The 27,755-nt window shown below is 38.8% G+C and overlaps 1 protein-coding gene across 4 annotated transcripts in view; it reads left to right on the plus strand.

Moving 5' to 3' along the window:
- Positions 1 to 22,640, plus strand: part of LOC122550468 (ankyrin repeat domain-containing protein 10) — a 60,808-nt gene extending 38,168 nt beyond the window's left edge. For 2 of the 4 annotated variants that reach the window (XM_043691229.2, XM_043691231.2), the window contains 2 exons: positions 5,808 to 6,052; positions 21,008 to 22,640. In XM_043691229.2, coding sequence (XP_043547164.2) covers positions 5,808 to 6,052; positions 21,008 to 21,519 — 757 coding nt within the window. In that variant the 3' untranslated portion in view covers positions 21,520 to 22,640. Of the gene's footprint in view, positions 1 to 5,807; positions 6,053 to 10,455; positions 11,537 to 21,007 lie in introns of those variants that run through there. The other 2 variants (XM_043691232.2, XM_043691230.2) reach the window with 2 other exon arrangements.
- Positions 22,641 to 27,755: the final 5,115 nt, after the last annotated feature.

Raw genomic sequence — 27,755 nt, forward strand, 5'->3', positions numbered from 1 at the left:
GAAGCACGCTATCAAGTACAGAGATTTTTTAAATAACATTTGTTATTATGATTTTGAATTCAATGTAACATTGACCTTTTATAATCTATGTGTAACTTTGTATCTGTTTTAAGTTGGTCAATTAATATTAGGCCAGATGCTTATCAGCGTGATTGTGGATGTTACACAGTAACCAGTAATCAGACATTCACTAATGGTATGCTTTTTTTTTGACTGCATTCTGTCTTTGATCTGGTGGAACTGCATTTAGAATGTCCAGAATCACAGTCATCACTCCATTCAAGTCTGTTTTGACATTGCTGTGAGAAAGAAACCCATGGCTCGTGCACATCAAGCTTTGTATGTCTTATGAAAGATGCATTGATGTACCAAATGAACAATTAGTGTTCATCACTGTGCTATTGGCTGACCATTGTTAATTAACTTGTTGGGGTCAGCCAGACTTGCCACTTTCCAGAATCTTTGATTGCCGGCTTCCAGCTTGCAACAGTGAACACTAATGTTGTCTTTGGCTTTCTTGCATATGTTGGGTCAAGGGTTTTTGCCCATCGCTACCCTACAAAGTTGACCTAAAGTTGATTACATATCATCTTACTCCCCACAGTAGAGAGAAGAAAGATAATATTGTTAACAATTTTTTTGATCCTTTCAACCCTGACTGGGAAAATATTTGAAGATTAAGCCATTACATTGAATGGCCTACATTTGTGACAAATCCTTGTTTCTGGATATTTTTAATCAGCCTGTTCTCACATGACTGGGCTAAATGGGACTAGAATCTGGCACAAATATGATCTTTGTGTTTCTGTCATGTACTGTCCCATATCAAGTTGATTAGTTGTAAGAGAGAAGTGCTGTAGTCACTACCGTGTTTGTGCATTACAACATGGGGCTTAATTGCTCTTTGCTGCAATTATTATTCTTCTTGAATTTCTCTCTCTTATGTTAAGTAGCTTCAGCAAGTACAAGAAGAGCAGCTGAGTAGAAACATTCCTTATTAAGTTGTTGAATGCCATTGGCCGGTCAGATTGCATATATTTTGCAGTTTGGACCACAACTTGGCAGAATACAGTTTTCATGTTTTTGTGATCTCATTGACTTAACAGCCTTTGTGCCATTCCAGGTGAATTTGGAGCTTACTTCAGCTCACTCTCTACTGTTGATTTCCATTTCACTCAAGACTAGTGACTGAGCAAAACAATTATTTTGCCATCAGGTTGGGTTTTATTTTATTCTAGCTGTTCGGTCATTGAGTTCCATCTGTGTTCTACCATTCTCTTATTTTGTAACATTAGCCGTGAGATAATGTCTTCGAGAAACCAGAACTTGAAGTTGTGAGGGTGAATTGTGCTATTGAATATTGCCATTGTTTCATTATGCAAAATGAAGAATTAATGCCCTGGACCAGCTGTGTTTTTTTAAAAAAACACGATTATACCCTCCAGCCTCCACTTGACTTGGGACTTGGTTGCAGATGAGCGAATGTGCCTGTGTGGTGTTCACACTCGACTGGGATTGTCTTCTCATTGAGTGAAGTATTCTCTGTACCAGTGAATGGTTTGCTACTGGTCAGTGAAGCTACAATCATTTATCTACCTCATCCAAATGTTCCTTCATCTTTCTGTCGAAGCTGTAGATTCTTGTTTGAAGTGTTAGGTCTGTGTTTGACCTCTTTGCTGTTAACTCGTGGAGATTCTCTGCTAAATTCATTGGTGCTTCAACTGTAATCCTGAGTTCATTTCTACAATAGCTTTGGAGCCCTTGGAAATGTCTGTAATGTTTTACCCAGTGACAGATATTTACAACAGAGCCTCCTGGGTTAGATTATTAATCTTGTATTTTTCCAAAGTTGAAGAGGAGTGTAAATAATACACTACAAACCCCACTACACAAAAAGTGACTGATTAAGTATTTTTTTCCAATTACACATGGAATTAATAAATTTGAAGCAGCACTGATTTATGTCCGTTCAAGAAGAAGGACAAGGAGGTGGGTTAGTTTGGGCTTTTGGATGGTTTTTGTTATTGATCATGAACTGAAATGGAGACCAGTTCTTAGACTGTTTAAATGTGGTCTTGCCGAAACACTGCTGGATGCAGTTTTGCTGTGGATTTTTTCAGAATCGGTTCTTGCATCAGAACACTTGTTTGCCAGATAGTGCTATCAGGGTGTGTCAGGTCTATTCTCTAAAATAAATGTTATTTTTTAAAAAAACTTGCATTGCACGCATCCTTTCCACAGATTTACTTCAGATAGACCTAGTTCTTCTATTGTCACCTTTAACCACTGTAAATTGCTATGTCAATATAGCCTATTACTCTCTCAAGTGCCAACAGTGTCTTTGCAAGTTTTGGTCATCTACAAGTTGATCATATGCAATCTTGTGAACAGTTTAACTTCTTGAAGTATTTTCTTTAGTTTCTTGCCACTGCCTCCAACCCCTCACCCAGAAAACTGGGAGGTTGAGCATACTCTAGTTATTAATCAAAATGAATCTCCGTCACTTAAATATCGTTAGATGAAATTACTTTCCGAATATGCTAACCTGTTAGATTTTTTTTGTTGCTTGTTTGTGTATCTGAGTGTGTGACCACGAACAAAGTGTTCAGCCAACTAACTTCAGTCAACTGCAGGATTTGCCCCTTTGATGACCAATTTAATCGTTTTGGTAATTGTGTAGTTTGGAACAGATTTAATAAAAATACTTTGCAAGTACAAATTGCATGGTTTATTTTTCAAAAAAGCATCCTGAAAATCTGGCTTTTATTTCCATGGATTCTTGATTTGTTGACATACAGGACAATGGATGAATCAATGGATGCTCAAAACTTTTAAACAGAGCTTAAGAACTCTCAAGTTTAGCAGCAGTGATGTTCTAGGATTCAGAAAGTAAACCTAGCTCTTGAACATTGGCCTTACAGATTTGGAAACTACTCATAATATGTCCTAATTCCAAACTTATTACCAACCAAGCCCACTGTCTACAGTTACACTTAAGATTTGATCATTCTCTTTTTATAAGATATTGCTATTTATAGTTATAATCGCAGAACTTAGGCACAGTATTAGAAGGTGAGCAGAACTTAGTCATAACTTTGGATTCATACAGTATAATTCTACTGGAAGTGCTGATGAAACCGAAGAAGTTAAGAATTTCATGATGGAAGGTGCGGATGAGCTTTACATTGTCAGTGAGAGCAAGTTACAGGCAGGGATAGTCCAAGTGGTGGAACTGGATGTGTTGCTGTTAAATTTAGCTTTTTTAAGAGGTAGAGAGATGGTGGGCCATCAGGCTTAGAGCCAGTACGTGGCCCAGAAGATGAATAGATGGATTGTGATTGTGTGGAGTTCCTAGTATGAAACAAACCGTAGAGCTTTAATTTTTGCCAGTGTTTATGAGGAATTCTAGCAATTTCATGAGTAGATTGTAGTCATGTATAAAAGCCATGCAGAATTGAGAAATAAAGCAGTATGTTATTAAGGTGGATGTGGGCTGTGTGCTTCTATTTATAAATGATAATCCGAAAGGCAGCGATATTTGAAAAATATTGATTGGGGATGTGTTTGGGTACTGCTGAACGTGAAAGTGTAGCCTTTGAAAGCAGGACCTTGGCTAGTTACTCTGACATTTAGAATGAGGATACAAGATTTAATGTCACAGAGATAGTCAAAAGATTAGAGAGAATCAAGAAGGGCGGATTGATCAATTGTGCTCCGAGTCAAGAATGTGGAAATGCTAGAGTAATGTGGGATGTCGTAGGTGACTGACCAAGTGCGATTGAATCAATTTGAACTGTCACCTTCTTGGACTAGTTACTTATGTAATGGCTGAGAAGAAAAAGGAAGTTAGAAATTGGGCTGTTACTGCAGTGGCAGTTGGTTGAGCTTATTGAGGAGCATAGTAGTGGGATAGGCAAAGGGGTTTGGGGGGGGTTATCCAATGCCTAATAATGGAGATTATTGTCAATGACTTTGAGGTATTGGCTAAGGGTGAAGTTGAGGATCTGAGAAGTTGATTTATTATATAGAAGAAAATAATGAGCTGTAAAATGCTTTTGGGTGAGGGGTAGCAACTGATTGGTACTTTGGGATGGGGGTTTCAGTGGGACTGAGGATAGGTGGCATTTGTTTGAGGAAGTTGTTGCACAGGTATTGGTCTTGGCTTGAGGAATTATGGCAGTACTTATTTTGAAAACAAGGAAAATATTATTGTACTAGGTCAGAGAGGAGTTGGACACACAGGTATTAGATCTGGGTAGAACTGAAGAGAGTTATGAGAAGTAAGGTGCAAGTTTGAGAAAGTCAGGTGTGGATGAAGTGGATAGGAGGATATCAGGTGAAAGTGCAGTTGAATAGTAACCATATGAATAAATGTATTTGTTAAAAGTGATAGCATGTGGAAAGAGCAGCTTTGAAAATATTCTCATTAGATTATCTACAGTGTGGAAACAGTTAATTCATGAATACATAGGCTCGATGTTGTTTTCCATTGCAATGTTTTTGATACAAGCCGGTACTGATGTGTCATTCTGCAATGTGGATGTATATGCACACTTCACTTCTTTAAAGGGTTTGACGGGGTTAGTGCTCAGAGGCTGTTTCCTCTTAGCTGAAGAGTCCAGCATTGAGTCACAGTCTCAGGATAAGAGATTAGTCATTTTGAATTGAAATGAGGAGAAATGTCTTCATTTACATTATTATAAATCTTCAGAATCCTGTAGCTAGGAGGGATTTGAATGGTCTGTTGATTGTGTTCAGAATTCAGACTTCTTTTGACTGTAGGGAATGGAGGGATATGGGGAAAGGCAGGATTCTGGAGTTGAGGTAGAATATCATTTATGGTTTTATTGAGTGGTACAGCAGGGTTCATGGCCCAATTGCTGGTTCTTATATACAGATTAAGGCTCTAGCTAATGTTCCAGAGCAGTTGATCAATGTCAAAAAGAACTTGCACAATTTGAACTTGGCTCTGAATGCTAACTGGTAAATGGGACTTATGGAAGTGGCACTTCCCTCACTGATACTTGCAGTTTCAAATGCAGTTATAATCTGTTGATTTTGACAATTCACAGAGCTAAACAGGAGTGGATGGTTGGATCAGATCCTGCAAAAAATAAGTTAGCTGCAGAGAAAACAAGGCTAACAAAAATAGAACAGTTTAGGGGAGTAATTCAGTTTTTAAAAATATCATGTTTAATTCTCATGTAGAATTCTCTTTAATTCCTGAAGAAGGGCTTATGCCCGAAACGTCGATTCTCCTGTTCCCTGGATGCTGCCTGACCTGCTGCGCTTTTCCAGCAACACATTTTCAGCTAATTCTCATGTTTGCCTACTTGCACCTGAGAAAGGATTTGGTGTTAGCCATCATTTGCAAAGCAATTCCAGGGATATCTGATTTTCAGAAATATTTGTTAACAATAATCAGTTTAACAATCAATTGCAAGTATGTTGTACAAATGAGGGAATCTTTTTTGAAAAGTGCAGTTCTGTTTGGAACTCTTTTTAAATAAAAGATATCTCTGTTCATGGTTTGCTATTTTCTGATAAAATTGTTTCAAGTAGCCAAGTCTGACTTATAATCAAGTGAAGCTAATTTAAATACTTAGTAAAATCAAATGTGTAAATGTTGCAATAATACTTGGATACTGTTATTAGCAGATTCCTTTACATTATTTACTATAATGCAGTTTTTCATATCGCCTTCTACAATGTGCCCTAACTAATCTTTCCCACATGTCCAGCTCTATCCTATGTGAGAAATGTTGTGGTAAGTTAGAGTGTAATTGTTTTTATGTTCCTTTGTGCAGTTTAAGGAATGCAAATGGGTTGACAGCAGCTGAGCTTGCCCTGGCTCAGGGCTTCCAGGAATGTTCCCAGTTCCTGTGCAGTGTGCAGAACCATCAGCTAAATGGTTTCTATACTAATGGCATCGCCAGTGGTCTTTACCGCGATAACCTGATCACAGATGGCCTAAATGGCTACACAGGAACCAACCGGAAGAGAAGCCACGAGGAATCTGAACGCTGTGGAATCAAGAAGCCGAGAACAGATGGTAAGCACTTTGTGCTATTAGGCATTTTATTCCAGGACATAAGGATTCTAGCATCATTCTGTGAACATTGTAACAATCATGTGAATAACAAATATTGTCCAACTTGTTATATTTTAAAACTTTTTAAGCATAACAGGAAGCCGTTCAACCCATAGTGCCTGTCCTAGCTCTTCGAAAGAGCGATCTAAATTAGTTCCACTCACCTCCTCTTTCTCTGTGACAAAAGTTCCTGTGCAGGTATTTATACAATTCCTTTTGTAAGTTATGGTTGAATTGGCTTCCAAAGTCTTCCATGCATTCTGGATCACAAACCTACTGATCCCATCAATTCTACATTGGAAAGATTAAACTATCGACTGAAATTGGAGGAAAATTTCAGTGAATGCTCAAATTAATTGACAATTTAATTCTTTACGTAAAACTTAACTCTGAAGTGACTCATTTGCCTTCATGCTTTGGTTGAATACAGGCCTGTCTTAAGACTGGTTATGCATTTGTCTCATATTTTCTAGATTTTGTTTTCCCATGCTTTTTTGTATTTTTTGGGAAACTGCTTTCTAGCCTTCAGTGCTCCATCCCTGTCTCTCCTTGACTCCATCCCTGTCTCTCCTTGACCCCATCCCTGTTTGTACTGGTTTGATCAGTCCCTCTTCCACATCCTGTAAGACAGTAAGAAGTACAAGTAAAAGTCAACCATTCCGCTCATTAAATCTGCTACGGCATTCAAGGAGATCACGTTGAAATTAAGAATCTCAGCACCATTTTCCTGCCTCTTCCCAATACCACTGAATTCACTCATTTCTTAAAACTCTGTCATTCTTGGCCTTAAGAATTCTTGACACACACCCCCTACAGCCCTCTTTGGTAAATGATTCCACAGATTCACAACCCTCTGAGAAAATAAATTCCTCCTCATCTCTTAATGGGGGATCTGTTACTTTAAGATTATACCCACTGTTATATTCTCTTACAAGGGGAAATATCCTCTCTGCAGTAAAAATTTTATGTTTCAATAAGGTAACCTCTCATTTTTCTGTACTTCAATAAGTATAAACTCCACTTACTCTACCTCTCTTTATAACAAAATCCCTTCATGCCTGGGATCAATCTAGTGAACCTTCTGTAGACTGCTTCCAGTGCCAGGATATTTTTTCTTTGGTAAAGAAACCAGAACTGTTCATAGTGTTTCAAGTATGGTCTGACTACAGTAATGCCTTGTATAGTTAAAAGTTACTTATTTTTATATTCCTTTCCCTTTGAAATAAAGTCCAGCAGTTGATTTGCCTTCCCTCTAAACTACTGAACTTAGTAGGTACGAGTTTTTTATGACTTGTGCACAAGAACCTCTAAATCCCTCTGTGCTGCAGCTCTCTGCAGTGTTTCTCTGTTGTGTAATATTCAGCTTCTCTGTTCTTCCTGCCACAGTGCATAACCTCATCTGGATGGGTACATGAATAGGAAGGGTTTAGAGGAATATGGACCAAGTGCTGGCACATGGGCCTAGAATAATTTAGGATATCTGGTCGGCATGAATGAGTTGGACCAAAGGGTCTGTTTCCGTGCTGTACATCTCTATGACTCTGACTCATATTATCCCACATTTTATCACATTAGCTAATTGATCCATATCCCCACCACCTTCTACCATGCTCTCGTATAAGTTTTTCATAGATTTGGAATCAGTCACCCCTTGCGACCACATAATCCACAGTTTGAAGATATTTCTTCTAATTCGTACTTATCTTCTAGCCTTCTGTCTCCGTGTCTGCATTAGCAATTTTCCATCTGCTAATCTGTTCTATTCCATTTATTACTGGAATAATTCAAGCTCACAACATCAATCATATTTTCTCTATTGAGGAGAACACAGTCCAGTTTGCTCTAGCCATTCTTCCTCAGTTCGGCCCTCGATCCTGCATTGCATCTTGTCCAGAACAATTTGACTCTTCCTGTCCTGAAGAGCTCAAGCTGCATAAGATATGTCCATTGCTTTAATAGCAGCAACTCTGGCTTTGTTTTCTGTTCTTAATGACTTTTAACTTTAAAATCCAGTTTGAAGCTTTATTTTACCTACCTAACTAGCCTGTTTGCACGTCTGCATTGCTTAATTTATAACTTGTGTCATATCTAGCCCTCGTCTCCCAACCAGCCCTCCTTTCTCCTGGTCAGCCCTCGTCTCCCAGTCATTTTTTTACTTAATCCTCCACCTAGTATTAGCTGCTTAGGGTTTGTATAAAATCCAATTTTAATACTAGCAGACATTTCAGGAATCTCAGTGCTCATTACCATTCCTGATTTCATCTAACCTTTATTTTCCGGGCTCTTGGCAAAGTTATTCTAATAATGATCATACAGCTCATGGCTTTGTCCCTATGCTCATTATGTGCCATCATTAAGTTCATTGATTAGGGGTCCAATTACCTAATCAGTGGGTTCACAATGGTCTTAGTTACAACCCTGTTGCAGGGTTTGAAGTGGAGTGTGTTTCCAAGGTCTTGATTCTGGTCCTCCAGTTAATCCAGTACTCGGCAATAAAATGAACAGGATCTGAGATGATCACAAACAAGTTTTGATTTTTAAGCTACTTTAAGCACTGTGCTACTTTAAATTGATTGGGGATTACAATACAAAAAGAATTTCTCTTAATTTTGTAGCACTGGGCAAAAATTCTATCCTTTTACACATGTCAGGGAGTGAAATCTTTCTTTGCTGTGTAGATTGGTGACAGGATATTTTTAATGAGGCTAAATTTGGGAGTGGGAAAGGGGAGGTTGCAGGGTTGCTCATTAGAAATAGAGCCTGTCAAATAGGAAGTGACAGAGTAGCTTGAGGCTAGAGATAGAATGTTCCTAAAGATACTGAAAGAAAATACTTTTAGGAAAGCCTGTTCCATCAAGTTTGGAGTAAGCCATCTTCTGTCTTAAAACACAATAAGTGACAGTCCTCTGTTTTTGCAGAATTACTGTAAATTGTCAAGTGTTTTGTGGTGTAAGTTCGCAATATGCAGATCTGAGCCAGTTGCAGGTCATACATTAAGTCTGACTGGGTTGGAGACCTGATGAAGAGCTGATTAATGGGTATTGTTGCCTTACTTATTGCTTGACCACAGCTAATATATAGGCAGTTTAGCAAAATCGTCAATAGTTCAGTAGCAACCACTCTCAGAGAATAGGAATGAGAACCTTTTTGCACCTGAGAGGTTTGGCATGTCCATGTGCACAGTGAATATTCATTTACTCTTTTCTGCCTCTTCCTTCCCTCTCTGGAAATGATGCCCTGAACAAGCCTGACACTGCCCATGTAGGCACTTGGCCTTGATTCCAGACAAGTAGTAGCCCTTTACCAGATGTTTGTGTCTTCAGATTATGGCAAGACACGAGAAGGGCTATCCATTGTCAACTCCAGTGGTGGAGTCTTGCTGTACACTGCCTCATTTTGTTCCAACTGTGATATGTTATAAAGCTTTTGCTTGAGGTCTGTCCCCACCATGTGGCTTAATTACAGACATTTACAAATATTGTACTAAATTGTTTGCAATTACCACAGCAAACAATTTGAAAGATGCTACCTGCAACAACATGCTTTTAAAAAACTTGCTAATTTGGGCTGAACAATGCTATTGTGGTGATCTAGTATGACGCAGTTAGAGGCAAGATGTGGAAGCTTTATCCTGATAATGTTTACACATTGCCATCAGTTGCTACTTTACCCTCAAGGATGTTTGCAACACCTGAATACTATATCATAATTTTTTCCATAATGAATAGCTCAGTTAATAGCAATGTGATTTAATTTGCCCTTTTAAATGCTTTTGAATTGATTGACTCAAAATATTTTTAAAAAGGCCTCCTTACTCCATTATGTTTTTTCACTTGCCATACAACAGGCAAGTAAATGTTGATAAGATCACAATACGGGAAATGTCACCATTGAATGCATTAGGGTATTTTAGAAAATTCTGGCCGAGTGTGATTCAGTTTCATGGTTATCTTGTTAGTTGATTGTTTTCCATCTTTAAATGTGATCCAATGGTTTAACACTGGGATAATTTAACAGATGAACCCTTGGAGTGCTTGCAAAATGTTTTAAGTATGTTATTGAGCGAAAGCATGATGAAAGGTTAGTTTAGTGCTAACACCACAAAACATTTGGAAAATGAATGGAATTCTGGGGTCTTTATGACTGTCAGGAAAGACACCCTAATAGAACCACAGACTCACAAGGCAGCCTTTTTAACATTGAGCGCATGTCTATTTTGTATGTATGTGTGGTTACAGATACCATCACATTTCAGCAGAACCTTCCACTGGACCTAAAGTTAGTCCGTGTATACAGACTGATGTCGTATACTTAAACATGCAAATATGCATGTGTGCTTATGGTAGATTCCCTCCTTCTCACAGCTCTGGGCTTTGATGGCTTCGGGACAGCAGCTGATGGCATCGCCATGGACAACGTTGAAAGCATTTACACAGAGTTCAAGCCTTCAGCTATTTCCGGTGAGGCTGAAGGATTCGCAGCTGAGTGTGGCAGCAATCAGATCAAATCGGACCAAGCAGCTCAGGAGATTGTGTCTGTTAGAGGCCAGGATTTTGAAGTCTTCACCGTGTCTCCCATGCAGACCCCATGTCGCTGTATAACTAAATATGCATATGACTTTTGACATTTTCAGTCTACATGTTACAAATTCCTTACCGTTTTTAAATGGGATTCATGAACTAGGCAGATATTCTCTAATGATCCATACCTAATTCTGCTGAAAGTAGGAAATTAGTGGTTTTTGAGAAAAAGAATTTCTTAAGACTGGAGAAACACATTCTGAATAGATGTCACCTTGGCCCACCTGATGGCCTGTCTCATATACTTGCAGTCACACTCGCACACTGTTTTACTTGACTGTTTTATGCTGGACAGTAGTGACTACACTTCATTGATATTCAATAGTCTGTGAAGTGCTTTGAAATATCTTGAGGGTGTTATAAGGTGCTCTTGGTATAAGTTCCTCCCGCATGGCTTATGTGTACACAGTATCTCAGTGGAGTCTATAATATCGTTTTTATTTCAATACTGTTTATGTTGCAGAGGTTTGCATTTCAAAAAGGATGTTAAACCGAGGCCCTCTCTGGTGAGCAAAAAATCCAATAACAATATTTCAAATAAGCTCGGGAGTTCTTCCTGATGTCCCAGCTAATATTGCCCATTCAATCAATATTGCCAAAATAGATTATTTGGTCATCATCACGTTATTGTTTGTGAGAGCTTGATTTGCATAAATTGGTTAGTGTTCCTTAAATTACAACAATAACTACACGTCAAAATAACTTCATTGGCTGAAGAGTATTTTAGAATGGCATGAGATCATGAAAGATGCTATGGAAATTCAATTTTTAAAAATTACTTCTGTGCTTTTGGATGGTGCATAATCCAAATGCATTGTTAGGTCAAATGTTATTTTAAATAAATACTTTTGATACATTAACTTTTGTTTCTGCTTTGGTTGGTTTTGTTCCCTTCACTCACCAAGGCACTGGCTCTTGCTGAACAATAGTTCTGGAAAAATATAAATCTTGTACCCGAGCCCGGGCAGTGCTAGGGACCTGTTTAACAGTGGTGGCATCATAGCTGAACTGTGTTTTGTTTTTTCTCCATGTCCATGAACTTGCTGTTACAACACTGAACACCTTATAGTCAATGCCAGGGACCATGCCTGTTTGTTTGCTCCCCAACTAATTCAAGACACTGAGGGCCAATTAGAGTCTCTTTGCCATCACTCTGGAAAAAAAATAGAAATTCTATAGTCCTTGGAATCTTGTCTGGCTCCCACGTAGCCTGTTGGATTTGGTTTCTCTCTGAATAAACCCTTGGAGGAACATTTGTTGTTTTGAATATTCAATTATTCTGGGTGTGATTATTGGTTCAGAAAATTATGAATGTTAAAGTTTTAAGTATTTGTAAGCATATATTTACTGTTGAGTAGTAATTTGACATGAGAATTTTTCTTGTTAATGTCATATTGTGCCTCTGCGTAGTTTTAATGTGCAAAATATCATAGTTTAATTGCTGTCCAGGTTTCTGTGCTCTACATGCTAACACTAAGAAACAATCTGCAGGACATTTGAGCTTTCCGTGAAGGTTCAGTGTTTCAGTTTCATCACTAAATTTATCATTAAGGTTGAACCACATATAGTGTAACTAAAACCACGTGTGCCCACTCTTTCTTAGAGACCCAGTGATTCAACTAGTTTGATAGCTGATGTGGCAACACACTGATCTTCTCCCACAGGATGTTTCTGTTAGTTGCCTTTAATTTTAACTATTGGATTCATCAAAAAAGAGCTTCGAAAACAGAGAGAGTGATATTTCTATTTCCTGATTAGCATTGCAGGGTTTCTGTCCCAAACAAGTGAATTTTATAAAAATAACAAGAGAGGGAAAACATCTTGGATCTTAAAAGTAAATAGTATATAGCTGCAATTGTCTATGAAAAGCATTTTAAAGTACACAGTTTATAGAGTTTTGAATGATCAATAAAGGTAGTTAAGGTACTACTTGTAATGATATTTAGTTTAAACATCCAATTCTACATAATAGTGAAGGATGAAGGTGTGGAAAGCTTTCTCTGATTTACTCCTGATTGTGGGAAACTAGGGATGGTGAATGTGCCTTTGAAAGGCTGACATTGTACTTCTGTGTTTCAATCTTTTTCTGGCAGGACAGGCAGGAAGTGTGGGGACATGAAATAGACAGGAAGTTGTTTAGTGAAGGAATTAGAACAGGTAGGTACTAGGGAATGTCAAATGAGTGGCAAAGTTTTAAAATTAGTCATTTAGTTTTCCATGCTATTAATGCAAGCTGAGATGTGAAATAAAGTATTGACTGTAGGAGAAACCAAAGATGAAACCTTTTCACAGAGTCGGGAATGTGAGGCACTCTAGTGCGAGTGCTAAGTCAATTGCAACTTTCAAAAATGGTTAGTGGATGGTTAGTGACATATGTGAAAGAACATGGGGTAAAAACAGGAAAATGAGGTTGTTTTGGACGAATGTGAGAAAAAGGGTTCAGAAATAAGAGTATAATATCTGTCCTGCGAATGGCCTCACTTTCAATCAGAATACTCAATGTGCTTTAACATTCTTGTGTAAAACAGTTCAATTACAGTTTATTTCCCAAATGTCTTCTAATGATAAATCAATTCACAAAGGGAGAAACATTTGAGCAAGAGGCAAAGTCTTAGCTGAGTGGCTTAATTTGTATTTAGACTGATCAGCGAGATACAGTTGAGGCAGTTTCCACATTGTTCCCTGGGAAATTAGGGGAAGAACAGTTCCCTTTTAACGGAAGAATCAGCACTCAAGACTAAAGACTCTAGTAGTATGATGGTGGATGCGTTTGACAGGAAATAAGAACAGTCTGGTCATGGTTTCTTTTTCAGTCATCCAGACATCTGTCTGTTAGTGGTGTCAACAGATACTCCTCATCCTCCCCACTAAAGTCAGCCTCCTCTCACAGATTCAGTACTTTAAATAGTAAGCGTATTATTGCCATGCAGAGATTTGCGATGTTTGGATCAGCTGGATCAGGTTTCCCATTTGCATTCAAGAGACTCCGAACTAAGACTAATTTAGTTATTTTGCCCTGTTTGCAGAAAGTACTTGCTTTTGGTGGTTGCTGCTTCTGTTGATTTTTTTTTGGCAAAGTGTTCCTCTTCAAGTTAATGTTCTTTCTGCAGTAATTCCCAAGAATAATCAAAATAAATTACCTCCTTTATTTCATGTTCTCACATCTTTTGGTTTCTTTTTACTTGTTAACGGGATATAGGTGAAAGTGGCTCTTGAGCCTTTATTGTCCTTTCAGAAGTGCCCTTGAGAAAGTGGTGGTGATCTGCTACCTTGAGTCAACACAGTTCTTTGGATGTAGACATATCCACAGTGCTATTAAGAAGGGAGTTCCCAGGAGTTTGATCCAGTGATGATGAAAAAATGTTGTATATTTCCAAGTAAGGATGGTGTGTGGCTTGGAAGGGGTTTGGTGGTGTTCCTATGCATCTCCTACCTCCTCCTAGATGGAGGTTTCAGTTTTGGGAGGTGCTGTTGAAGGATCCTTTGTGTCATTATTAATTTTGGTTGAGACCAGATCATTTGGTTTTAAGATCAATGACCATGGATCTTCCAGATGCATGATTAATTCTCCTGTTACTTCTGCAAGTAAGAAAACCAAAGATTGGTTTATAATCCAGGTTAATGTTGTCCCATCTGTGACATTTGGCCTAGTTTTAATTTGCATTATCAATTGGAAAAAATGCATTTGATGTCCACGTTGGAGGGATGGGTGAAGATATAAACTTGGTGGTGGAATTGATTGCCCTGAAAACACTTTGTTCTTCTTACATGTTGAAATTGCTTCATCACTGTTTGGGTCAATCCAAGGCTGCTTTGCCCACGTATTGGCATCAAGCTTGCAAGCTCTGTGATAGGCTTTCAGGTTGTCTTTATTGTCTTAAGTTTGGGATATCCACTGGTGTGGGCTCCTTGTGGTCAGCTGGCTGAAGAATACTGCCCTTGTTATTTGGGGATCCTCCTCTCAATCCACATAACTGACTCAGTGATGCTTGGTACTGAATAACAGACTCATTAGGAAATAGACTTGGTGCCAGATAACATTCTCAGCATTGGATCACAGACTCAGTGCCAAATAATAAGCTTGATGCCAGAAAACAAGCTCGCAACTAGATAACAAACTCAATTCTGGATGCGAGGGTCAAGGCTAAATAACAAATTCTATGCTCAATATCAGACCTGATGTTAATAAACAGGTTTGATGCCAGATAACGGAGTTATGCCAATTAACATGCTTGGCTCAATGCTGGCTAGTAAACTTGATGCCAGATAGCAGACTCTCATTAGAAACCAGAATCAATGCCAGATAACAGACTCTCATTAGAAACCAGGATGGGAGCCGGATAACGGACTTCCATCAGAAACCAGGATCGATGTTGGGTAGCAGACTTGCACCAGAAACCAGGGTCAGTGCCAGATCGCAGACTCTCATCAGAAACCAGGATCACTGCCGGTAAGAGGCTCAAAACATATGAGCCTGCATCTTTTCCCCATAACAACAGACTAATTTAAAGCAGCTTTGGATCATCATTATAACTGACTTAACATTCTTGTCTTGATATATTGGCAAAGCACAGTTGAACATGTTCCAGTCTCGTTGTGAACTGAACTTTAATGGGACATGGCACTTAGTTTCCTATCCTTTAAATTTTGTTTATGCACCTTCAAAGTTTCAATGTCTGGATGAATTTTAGTGCCAATATGCAAACATTATAATTGATCTTTCAGTGCAGAAAGCTTGGTGAATGAGGAAGAATGTTTACTTCCTTATTTAACGTGACCATCTCCATTCCTTCCATTACATATGTGCTTTCTCTTTGCATTGTTTTCCTGCCCTTCACTTCTTTCCTTCTGACTTGTGCAAGTTGTAGCTTGCTAGTCTTTGTACTGATATCTCTCAGCCTCTGCAACTTCTGGTGAAAAGGATTAAAGTCTGGTCCAAAACAACATCTTCCTTTTAATATTTGTTTTCCATATTGTGGAGATCCAAGGGCTCTTAATCCCAGAGTCTCTGCCCAATGCTAATCCTACAGATTTCAGGCATTGGTTTTAAAGAATGACAAGGAAAGATATTGGTCATCTGATTATTTTATTTTGCTGATTTTTCTCCACAAACCATGTAATTTGTTCAGAGGAAGTTTTGGTAAATATCAAATTTTTAGATATTTTTCTTAGTCACAAGTATAGACGATAAATAAGATTATTCATAATATCTGCTTTAAAAAGAAAGACTGTAAGTGATGGGATCAGTCACCATCTATACACCATTTATATAACCTATAAACTCTGATCACCACATACTGGACTAAACAAACATTAACTTAAATGTAGAGTTTATGCTTGTGTCTATGGTTAGTCTGTACTTTGAATCGCTTAAATCGCTTTGAAAGGATTAGACATAACTTAATCAATGTTGGTTTCAAGTTCAAAATTAAGCATCTAAAATTAATTCATCTGCATCTCTTCCAATACTTTGTGATTTTTTTGCATACTTTTGCAACAATAAAGAAATCTTAATATCTAATATGTTCCAGTCTATTAATTATACTAACTTTATTTTTTATTTTATTCTTCTATATCCCTTCCCTCTAATGCTGCCCACTGCTCCCAGCCAGAGAAAGAGCTGGAGTTCTGATTCTTGATTTGTGGTTGCTGCTGTCACTAGCCTGTTGGTTTGAGGTCTGGGTTGATAGAGCTGATGATGTTTTGGTGTTTTTCCCTGACTGCCTGGAGTGTAGTAAAAGTGCTGCAGTCACAATCTGAATGTATAATATGGGGAATTACAGGAAGAAGCCCAGTTTTCTCTCCAAATGTGCTTTGCTGTCATACTGCACAGTGTCTCCATTTGTACAAAAATATGGAGAAACCTTTTTCTTTCAAAAGGTGGCTCATCCTGTATTCTGTGCAGATTTGTCTTCAAATTCCCTCCATCACCTCACTGTTCCCCATCTTGACAGGTCCCTCTAATTCCAGCCTTCTGTGCAGTCCTGATCTTAATCCATCTACTATTGGTAGGCTTGTTCTTGGGTTCCTTGATCCTTAGCTCTGAAATTTCCTTACTAATCCTCCCCACCTCTTTTTTTGTTGAATATGCTGTTTTTGTCCTTCTTTTCTGATGATGCTTCCTGGGACATGAATGTGCCATTTCACTGTTTTTATTGATAGCACATTTGTAAAATATTTTGGGACATTTATATAAGGCATTTAAGAGAGTAAAGCGGTGTTTCTGATAAGTAAAATTGCAATTTTCACTGGCTTAGGGAAAAACTTGCAAACATAAACTTATCCAAACCGTTGCTGCTTGTAACCTTATCCCATATGTTTGTCATGTGCACCCTACCCTACTACTCCATGTTTGTGCGTTTAAAATTCTCAACCTTCTGTTTTAATTTTTCCATTTCCACACCTCTCACTTGTATTTTTAATTTTCTCCAGTTCTCCCAACAGCACACATTCCATTGCTGTGGTCTCGAGTATTCTCAACCACCTGATTTCCCTCAATAGGCAGCAGAAGTTTTGACGGAGTCATAGAGCACAGAACAAACCCTTTGTTCAGCATGGACAAGTTGGAACAATGTTCCCAATCTAAACGTATCCCACTTGCCTGCATTTGGCCTATATCCCTCCAAACTTTTCCTATTTGTGTACCTGTCCAGAAGTTGTAACTGTACCTGCATGTACCACTTCCTCTAAAAGTTCATTCCACACTCAAACCACCCTCTGTATGAAAAAGTTGCCCCTCAGGTCCCTTTTAAATCTTTTTCCTCTCACCTTAAAAATATGACCCCTAGTTTTGATCTCCCTCATCCTTGGGAAAAGTTCTTTGTTATTCACCTTATCTATGCCCCTTATAAACCTCCAAGATCACCGCTCAACTTTGTACTCCAGTGATAAAAGTCACAGCCTATCTAGCCTCTCATTATAACTCAAACCCCTCCATCCAGCAACATCCTGATAAATCTTTTCTAAACCCTCTCCAATTTAGTTTCCTTTTCTATAGCAGGGTGACCAGATCTCTACAAAGTATTTCAAGAATGATTGATCATTGTGTTGAAAATACCTGCTTTAAATGCTGTCTGTCTGGGAACTTTCAAAGTTTGGGAGAGATATCTTCTAGATATATTTGTGATTGATAATCTGGAACTGTACCACAGAGAAAGTTGCATTGATATTTTTCTTAATATAATTTCTGGAATTCCATCCTTAAACCCTTATGCCTCTAGCTTTTGTTCAAAATTCCATTCTGATCCTTTGTTTTAACTGCAGTATCCTACTTGCTAATTTCACTGTGTGAGTAGGTTTGAATTTGTTTCCTTGTTAAAGATGCTATATAAATGCAGGGTATGGTCCACCTTTTGTTACTGTATTGGTGATGCATCATGATATTGAATATCTAAGAAGGAGCAAGATGGTGTTAGTTGACTTTAGCTGGTCTGAGTATTTGCTGAGAGGTCACCCAAAAGATTTTGCTGATCATTAGCGTTTTAACTTTCTCCCAGGTAAAACTACCTACGTTTAGCAAGTGGGAAAAGCTTGTATGTGGAATAAATGACTTGCCACAGAACTTTACCATGATGATATTTTGTAGTGGATGATGTGGCATTCATATCACGTTCCTGATCACTTGTGCTGATAGGAAAACACCATGCAGCCAGACTTAGATTAAAGTTATTTGAAATCACTAATTTCCCTAGGACCAAAATAAATTGCTCAAAGGCAGCAATACTGCTTGAATTTACATTGTTTCAAAATGTCCCCGAGGCAAAATAGCAAAGCCTTTAATAATTATTTTCAGTTCTTTTCACCCTTTCAACTGAATCTTGAGCCTTACAGTTTCAGGCAGTTCCATTTTGCCAACCATGGTGTGGAAATATAGCTGGAACAAATGAAGTGTGAAATGAGTCAAAATAGCAGCTGATTAGACCACTTTGGGCAGCTTATCGCAACCCAGGTTACGCTTGGCAGGACCTAAACATTTTTTTTCAAGACTGGTGATTGGTGAGTCATTATTTTCCATCACTAGTACAAGTGGAAAAGGGCACTCTCCCCAGTAGCTGTCTTGTGAAACACAGCTTGGACTACTTTGAGCAGTCTGTGACTATCCATTGAGCTCATGCTTGTTTTGCAGGCACTAGTAACCTATTTGTCCATCTGTTAATGGAATGGGAAAGCCAAATATCACAAGCTCCATTTCAAAATCTAATGAACTGACAACAACAAGATTAGAGTTTAGAACTTGTATATCTAATTTCTCTGCGTCAGTATCTAGTAGCTAGAGTGTGTTAATTCAGAATGCTAGTATAAAGACAGAGAAAAGCTAGAAAAGTTGTCCTTATGGTCAAATTCAGATGCCACTAAAAAGGCTTCATGTTGAATACCTTAAAGTATTTTTCTACCATGTTTTCATGTGTCACATTCATGATCAAGGGCTTATGCCTGAAACGTTGCCTGCCTCCTCAGATGCTGCCTGTACTTTCCAGACTTCTCGACTCTATTCTCTCCTTGACATCTGTCCTGGACTGTAATTGAATTTGTGATTTTCTTTAAGAAACGTTTTATATATTGACTTCGCCATAATCACTGATAGTCTTAATGAACATATCCCTGAAAATAGAGCCAGCCTTTTATCTTTGCTGGGATCCTGCAGTTCCCCTGACTTTGCCTCATGTACATCTGCTATAACCATTAATGACACAGTCTTGAGACAATTGTGCCCACTACCCACTTCATGAAGCCCCTGCTATTCCTTCCCCCCCCCCCTCCCAGATCTTCTCACAAGCTCACCTCTAGTCCCTTCTCCCCTGTCCAAACACGTCCAAACATCTCTTCCAAACAGCCACTCTCAAACATTAGTCCCATATCCTTCCTCCCTGTCTGCTTGTTGGGCAGAACCGAAAATAACTATTTAAAGTCAGCATTTGAAGTAGGGTTGATAAGAACCCCCCCGCCCCCGACACCTTCCACAGTGCCAACTGGATAACAACAACACATTTCTAAGTGGCTGCGAGCTCTTGGTGGATGGGCTTGTAGGTTCCAGTGTCCTTAATTCCCGCCCCCCCCCCCCCCACCTCCCCCAGTCATTCTCTCCCAGTCACCTTTTAGAATCATAGATGTACTGCATGGAAACAGACCATTCAGTCCAACTCATCCATACCGATCAGACATCCTAACTAATCTAGGCCCATTTATCAACATTTGGCCCAAATCCCTTGAAACCCTTCCTATTCATATACCCATTCAGATCTTTTTAAATGTTGTAATTGTACCAGCCTCCACCACTTCCTCTGGCAACTCAATCCATACACGCACCACCCTCTGCGTGAAAATTTGCCCCCCTAAATTCCTTTTGAATCTTTTCCCTCTCACCATAAACCTATGACCTCTAGTTTTACACTCCCAAACCCTGGGGAAAAGACCTTGACTATTCACCATATCCATACTCTGCCTGATTTCAAAAACCGCTAAGGTCACCCCTCAGCCTCTGACTCTCCAGAGAAAACAGCCCCAGCCTATTCAGCCTCTGCCTGCAGCTGAAACCCTCCAACCCTGGCAGCATCCTTGTAAATCATGGCTGCACCCTTTCAAGTTTCATAGCATCCTTCCTATAGCACAGAGACCCAAATTGAATGCAGTATTTTGGTAAGGTTTGCAGTATATAGTGCCAATCAGATACTTAACTGGGTAGCAATGTCTTATGCTTGGGCTTAAGGACACTGGAGCCTGCAAGCCCATCCACCAAGAGCTCGCAGTCACTTAGAAATGTGTTGTTGTTATCCAGTTGGCACTGTGGAAGATGCAATCAATGGTTGCCAATTTAATGTCCTCTGTTGGTGGCAGGCTGAGAAGGTCATTCAGGGCTTTCCCAGCACGCGTATAATAAGGGCAGAATGAGTGCCGCCCCCACCACATACATACACACATGTCCGTTAAACTCATCGTATAAATGTAAATTATTACACTCTCTGCGTGTAAATCCAAAAAACATGTTTCTAATAGACTCACCCTAGTGTGTGATTTTTCACAGGTCAACATTTTCTTCAGGCCAAATAAGGGCAGGTGATAAACCATGCCAGAAATTCCCACATCCCTTATACAAAAAAGAAATTCTAGACTTCTTAGTTTTACTGTATGTATTCATACATCAAGCTCTTTTGTTCATCAGGAAGAACTCATGTTAACAGCAGGGGCCTTTACTGTAAGACCCCCTCCTTCCCCCCCCCCAGTCCACCCACTTACCCCACCATCTCATTTCCCATTAAACCCCAACCCAAAGGACATAATTAGAGTAGGGACTGGTTGTTTAAAATTACACCATGAAATTACTTCATTACTATGATAGGTGTGTATCTCGCTACAGATATGGATCAGTCTAACTACATGGATAAAATGTTGACCATGCAACCTGTCACAAATGGATCCTTCCATAGCTTGAACTACTCTTTGGCTCAGGAGAACAGAGTGAGCAATGTCTCTATTGGAGGAGCTGCGGAATTGACTGCTGGGTTCAGTAGCATCGATGGCCAGATCCCTCGCAATAAAAGTGGATTTGAGTCCAATGGAACCATCCAAAACATGGGAAACACCCTGTCAGAGATGTGTGGCTCGCTGCACCAAAACGGAAGCCCGAGCAGCTGTGTGGCAATCAAACCAACGCTGCCATCTTGCCACACAATTGGAAGCCTGGAAGAAGACCATGATTCACTCCAATATGGCCACTATCATGGGTTTGGCGACACAGCCGAAAGCATTCCTGATTTCAACAGTTTCATGGAACATTCCAGTTCTGTTAGAGTTGAGCAGAGCTATAACAATGCTGTTTACAGTGCAGTCCACCTTTTCCATGGCTCGTAAGGCTGGGGTACTTGGATGGTGGGTTGTTGCTGGTGTAACCTCACTGGCATCTGTAGTTGGTCACTGATTTTGTTTCTCACTTGCTGAAATAAGCAAAATGCTTGAACATTTTTGTTTATATTTTTGTATTTAAATTTAAAATGGTCTTGTCTTTGTAAATTGCACCTTTAATTTGGATTCATATGTTGGAATGGCCAGCAGAAAGGAATAAAGGAAGTCATTTAATCCTTTGAGCTTGTTCAAAAAGAATTGTTAACCTGGGCAAACAGTTAATGTTTCTTACATGTGGCTTAAATTGATTTCAATAAAAATGGGAACATTTATAAATATCACTTATTATAAAGGGATAATTAATATCATTTGAACATTCTGGATGGGATCTGTCATTGCAAAGCACCGGCTCCTGAGACTTTTTAACTTCTCCAAAAACTTAACTGCTTTTCTTGTCCATGAGGAATGGAAATGTGCCGACTTTGCTGGTTTGGGTGCACATGACTGCATTGTGCATGTGCAACAGTTAAATATTTCAAAGCAACTTGGGAGAGACGGTCTTAACTTCCATTTTACTCCAGACATCACCATTTTAAGTTTTGTGCAAGGTTACAGCTTAATAAACAGTAGAATTGTTTCTGAAAACTTGTTGATATGCGTTGAGGTTAGACGGTTACATGTTTTTAATGTGATGAAAAGTGGACTCATTTTTTTAAAAATTGTAATTAATCCTTTTTTTGATATTCTGCATGACTTAGAACTTGAGTTAATTGCAGTCATTTACATTTCAGTTATTTTCAGCAGCTTTCCGCTTAACCTTTGATGCTGTTTCGGTTAAATCAGCAAGAAAGTCAATATTTTGCTTTTTTAAAAAATGGAAGCAATTTTGTGCTACCATGCCATTATAAATTTCATAATTGTTACGTTTGCCTGTAATAGGAAAGTGTTTAATTCCATCAGTTATATCCTCTAGCACATGTATTAAAAGACATTATCCTTGTCATCACTCTGCTTTATTGCATGATTCATATTTTTCTTGAGATGCATCCAAAGCTTTTACTTGTTTTTGTAAAACAATTGGTGTATTTCAGATTTAATAAAGTTTTTTTTTCTCGCTACTGTTTTAAAAAGTTGTCTTCCAAAGATGCATTTTAATTTAGAGATATCACTGATTGCAGTACACAACACACATTGTGCTTTCCTGTCTTTTGGAGTTTTCATTGGAACAAGAAATATTGTAGAACAGCTTGTTGGATTTGAGCCTTTGAGGGGTTTTCACAAAACCAGTCCCTTGCAGTACAAAATAAAAAGTTTGATCATATGTCTAAAATTCTACTGTCATGTGTGCATCATGACGTCACACAGTCAGAAGTTTATTAATAATAGCCTGCACATCTTACTGTTTCTGCCTTTGTTTCTGAAAATTCAGGATGACATCTTGATTTTTTTTACCAATTTAGTCCAGAAAACATTGGTGGCTCAATTTATATTATGTTCCCAATAAAACAAATTCCTGTCACAGTGGGTTAACCAAGAGAAGCAGCCCGCATACCATTTGAAGAAAAGGAAATATCACGGGAAACCTATCTGTAAAAAAAAAAAAGTGATGTGATCAACCTTGAAACAAATGGGGAAGAATCAAACACTTTATACAGAGGAACCTCGATTATCCAAAGGACACGAGCGGGGAATATTTCGTTCAGTTAATCAAATTCGAGATAATGGGATTGACAGATAACATAGTTTAGTCAAGCATCGGACCTGGTGATCTTGCCGGATAGTCTGATATTCAGATAAGTGAGGTTCCTCTGTACTTTGGTTGACATCATTAATGTTGGAATGGTTTCTGTAGAATATCCCCAACAGTGGAGGAATCATGTTAACCAGATCATCAACTAAAGCAGTCCATTGGAATGAAGAATGATTTGCTTCCACTCAGATTCTCAGATAAATCTAGTGCACCATCTGCAGACTCTGCCATCGGTGGGGCTAGTTGTGTTTGAAGGTTTTGGTAAATCAGTTGTTAGTAGCTTTGTGCACACTTTCCCATGCCTCAATTTGGCCCTGTATATTGGTGACAAAGTGTCTTAATGTGTTTGGTGTCTTTTGGAATAAATGTTCTCCATTTTGGTTGGCCACAAGCCAGGAAGTCCCATGAGTCATTAGGGACGATTTATATCTTCATGGAATGTCCCTCAAGCCCTTCTGGTTTGCTCCTGGGAGTGCTCTGCCACAGCCAACTTCCAAGTTGAGAAACCTATTACACAATTGCTGTAACTCCCATATCAATGATGACATTTCATTTCGAGGCATCAAGCCTTTAGGTCAGTGATCTGCTCATCATAACTCAAAGAAGACTCATAAGTCAACTCCAGTCTCTTGAACACTTTCAGGTGAGCTCAGATTTTGTACTTGGAGGATGGATCGATCCGAATAAGATCATCTTTGCTTTCTAAGGTTAGTGGCAATTTATAGAGAGATACCTTAACCTGAGTGATTTTTGTCCATGACTAGATGGCAAAGGCCTTTTTGTATTTAATTAGGTCAAGATAGCTTCTGTTCCTTATGTATCCTATTAAAATTCAATTGATTTACACTACATTTGGATGTCACTTCCAGAATATTTTGTGTGAGAATTTGCAATGTCAGAGCACACAAGATCTGGTCTTTACATCTCTTGCATTACATTAATGACCACATTGTCAAAGGTATTTAATTGGCAGTAAATTACTATGAGATTCTCTGAAGTCATGCAACATGCATCGTAAATACAGATCAGCCTTTGCTTCTCCTTTGTTGGGTATTGGAAAATAAAGATGGTCTCCAATTCATAAAGGAAATAAAATTTGTCTTACAGGAGTTACAAAGATAACAAACAATTACCTTGTTTTCATGACTGGAACAAATGGAAGGTCAAATAATCAACCCCCTAACCCCCACTCCACTTGTTGCACCATTAGTATTAATGTGTTGATTCAGTCTCCAAAATTGCCAGTTACCACTATCACACTCTTATCCATAATAAAAGAAATGTTTATCAGCCTTCTTTAATTAACTCAATAATGTGTTTATTACAAGCATACTTTTTTTCTGAACGCAAATGCCCAACACAGGTCAATATCTAAGCAATAATTCAGAATTAGAACGAGATCCATTTAGTCCCAGACATACAAACCATCTGACACAACAACTTTGCCAGTAGCCCCTGCAGTGCTGTTGGGCCTGTTTTTCAAAGGGTGAAAACCCTGTTGGCTAAGGGCTGGAAATGATGGAGAGAATGTGATGCTTTCTTGTGGTCCATCAGGTTTCCTTTTGGTGAAATCAAATTGCTGACAGTTGAACCTGGATCCAAGTCTTTGGAAAGTGGTGACAGTCCAGCTTTTCAGGCTTTACCGGGTTGTTGAAATACTGATATTTCTAAATATCAGGGTCCCAGGAACTGCTATTCAGGATTCACAGATAGAATTGTGGCTTTTGGGGTGCCTTCCTGATTGTTTTCTGTTTTAAAGACTGACGTAGTCAAAGTCCAGTTAGGTTTGTTAGATGACTATTAGCCAAGAAGCTCCATAGTTTTTTTCAGAACATATTTTCCAGTATTAAAATGCTATGAGCCCCATTTCTTTCTTTCTTAAAAGCTTTGTCTTTTCTCCACAGTCACTTGTTTTTTTTTTAAAACGGAGTGGGAGCGTACAACACATCTTAGGATGTTGACTGTTTTCCTTAATAAAAACATATGGTAACCTTGACCATCCAGAAAATGTCCACATCATTCTAAATCTTCCAAATTTTTGCATTGTCCTTAAATATAAATATGAATTTGCGACATGCCTCACCCTTGGGAAATGCAACACTGTTTCCAAGTATAGTTTATTATGATATAAACATGAAAACATATACAATATATGGACGCCCAAATGTAGACTTCATTCATTTTTATTTACTTGGTACATGGAATCTATACGGTTTCTTGTCACCTTCTTAACCTGTTATGAATCAGGCCAGACCCCCTCAAAACATTTCAAGAAAGTAGCCCAGACCCTAACTTTGCTAGTCGTTTTAAGCAAGTGTAACGCAGATATCCTGGGAATGATGCAGCTGGTTTAATCATTAGTTTTAAACAAGCATGAATTTATTTGCAATACTAGCAAATGGAACACTAGCAGAAGAGAACAGAATATAGAATAACAACCTATCCAAAAACCCAACAGACTATCCCAACTTAATAATGCTGTTCCAAATACTTGCACCAATCTCCATAAATACCCCTTGGCACGACATCAAGCACAGGATCTTACAGGAGAGAGCGACACAGCAGCATGGAACACCCTCTTCCATGTAGTTGTTTCTTAGATCAGCAGCCTCAAAAAGAAACTGCCTGACTGCCAAAACCAAACCAAACTAAAGAAAGGCTCACCTGGGAGAACTGGTTATTCCCTTTTCATTGTACAAGAGTTTTTTTTTTCTAAAAGCTTGAAAGCCTTTTGCCTGAGGCAGTATCTGTTAGCTATAATCAAACTTGCCCAAAAACCCATCCAAGCCAGACTTTTCGGAATCTATGTCTTTTACAACCTCTCTGGAAAAAAAAAGCCAAGGACAGCACTGCCTTGTTAAAGGAGCAGTATCATCACACCTCCCCCCACCCCCCCTTTAAAAAAAAATCCTAAATGGTTACTACACTACAACACCCATATGCATTATATTGACAATAATCATGCAAACATGCACTACCATATTTTGTTTCAGTTTATTTTATTCCTGCAACCAAATGCCTCCGTTTCTCATTCAAGTCTCAACAATGCATTGGCAATCAGTTTTTCTTGTCCTATCGCATGCACAATTTTCAAATTAAATGGCTGTAACAACAAGCTCCATTGAAACAGTCTGGCATTTTATCTTTAAATTTCGCCACAAACCTCAATGGGTTATGATCAGTGCATATAATTGTTTCAGATATGTTATTGGCAACATAAACATTGAAATGGTTTAATGCCAACACCAAGCTCAAAGTCTCCTTCTCAACTGTTGAATTTTTCTGCTGATGGATGTTCAGTTTCCTAGATAAATGCCTGATAGGTCTTTTTATCTTCTCGTCGTCTTCCTGCAAAAGCACGGCACAACACCCACATCACTTGCATCAATAGTCACCTTGGATGGCTTTGCATAATTAGGTAATACTTGGGCAATGGTGAACAGCTTTCAGGCTGTGAAATGCCTTATGACAATCTGCTGTCCACTGAAACTTTTTGCCTTTCTTTAGCAATTCCATAGCCACACTGCAAAAATTGGTCTGACTTTTTGATAAAATTCACTCAATCCCAGGAATTTTACTGCTCTTTTTATTGATGGTATGGGAAACTCAGCAATTGTCCTTGTTTTTGCATCCTATGGGGCCATTTGTCCATGTTCAATAACATGACCCAGGAAGGTGACTTGGGCTTCGGCAAATTCACTTCTGGCCAGGTTTATCACCAAGCCTGCCTTCTGAAGTCATAGAATATACAGAATCCCTAGACTGTGGAAACAGCCATTTGGCTCAACAAGTCTACACCTCCGAAGAGTAACCCACCCAGATGCATTCTCCTACCATATTAGTCTATATTTCCTCTAACTAATGCATCTAACCGACACATCCCTGAACACTATGAGTAATTTAGCATGGCCAATTCACCAAAACTGCACATCTTGGACTGTGGGAGGAAAGCAGAGCACCCAGAGGAAACCCACGCAGACACCAGGAGAATGTGTAAACTCCACAAGTCGCCCAAGACTGGAATTGAACCTGGGTCCCTGGTGCTGTGAGGCAGCAGTGCTAGCCGCCATGCCATATTGTCAATCAAACAAGTCTGATAAATGTTGCATAAATTCCTTCCATGTGTGACTAAAAATCACCAGGTCATCAATATATGACGATACAATTGGGTAATCCAGCAATTACTTTATTAGTTTGTCTCTGAAATGTGGCTGGTGTATTTTTCATGCCAAATGGCATGACTTTAAACTGATACCATCCATTCATTGCACTCATTCTGACAAAGGTACCTGCCAGTATCGTCTGAGCAAGTCCAACTTAGAAATATAAGTTGCTTGTCCCACCTTTTCAATACAGTCTTCCAAATGTGGAATCAAACTATGCATCAGACTTTGTAACTGCATTGACTTTGCAATAGTCCACACATAACTGTTGGGTACCATCTGGTTTTGGTACCATTACTATGGGTGAGCTCCAGTCACTGTAACTCACTTCA

Source organism: Chiloscyllium plagiosum, unplaced genomic scaffold (assembly GCF_037043375.1).
Source record: "Chiloscyllium plagiosum isolate Xiang-an unplaced genomic scaffold, Cpla_swu_hap1 HiC_scaffold_6, whole genome shotgun sequence".
Taxonomy (NCBI): domain Eukaryota; kingdom Metazoa; phylum Chordata; class Chondrichthyes; order Orectolobiformes; family Hemiscylliidae; genus Chiloscyllium; species Chiloscyllium plagiosum.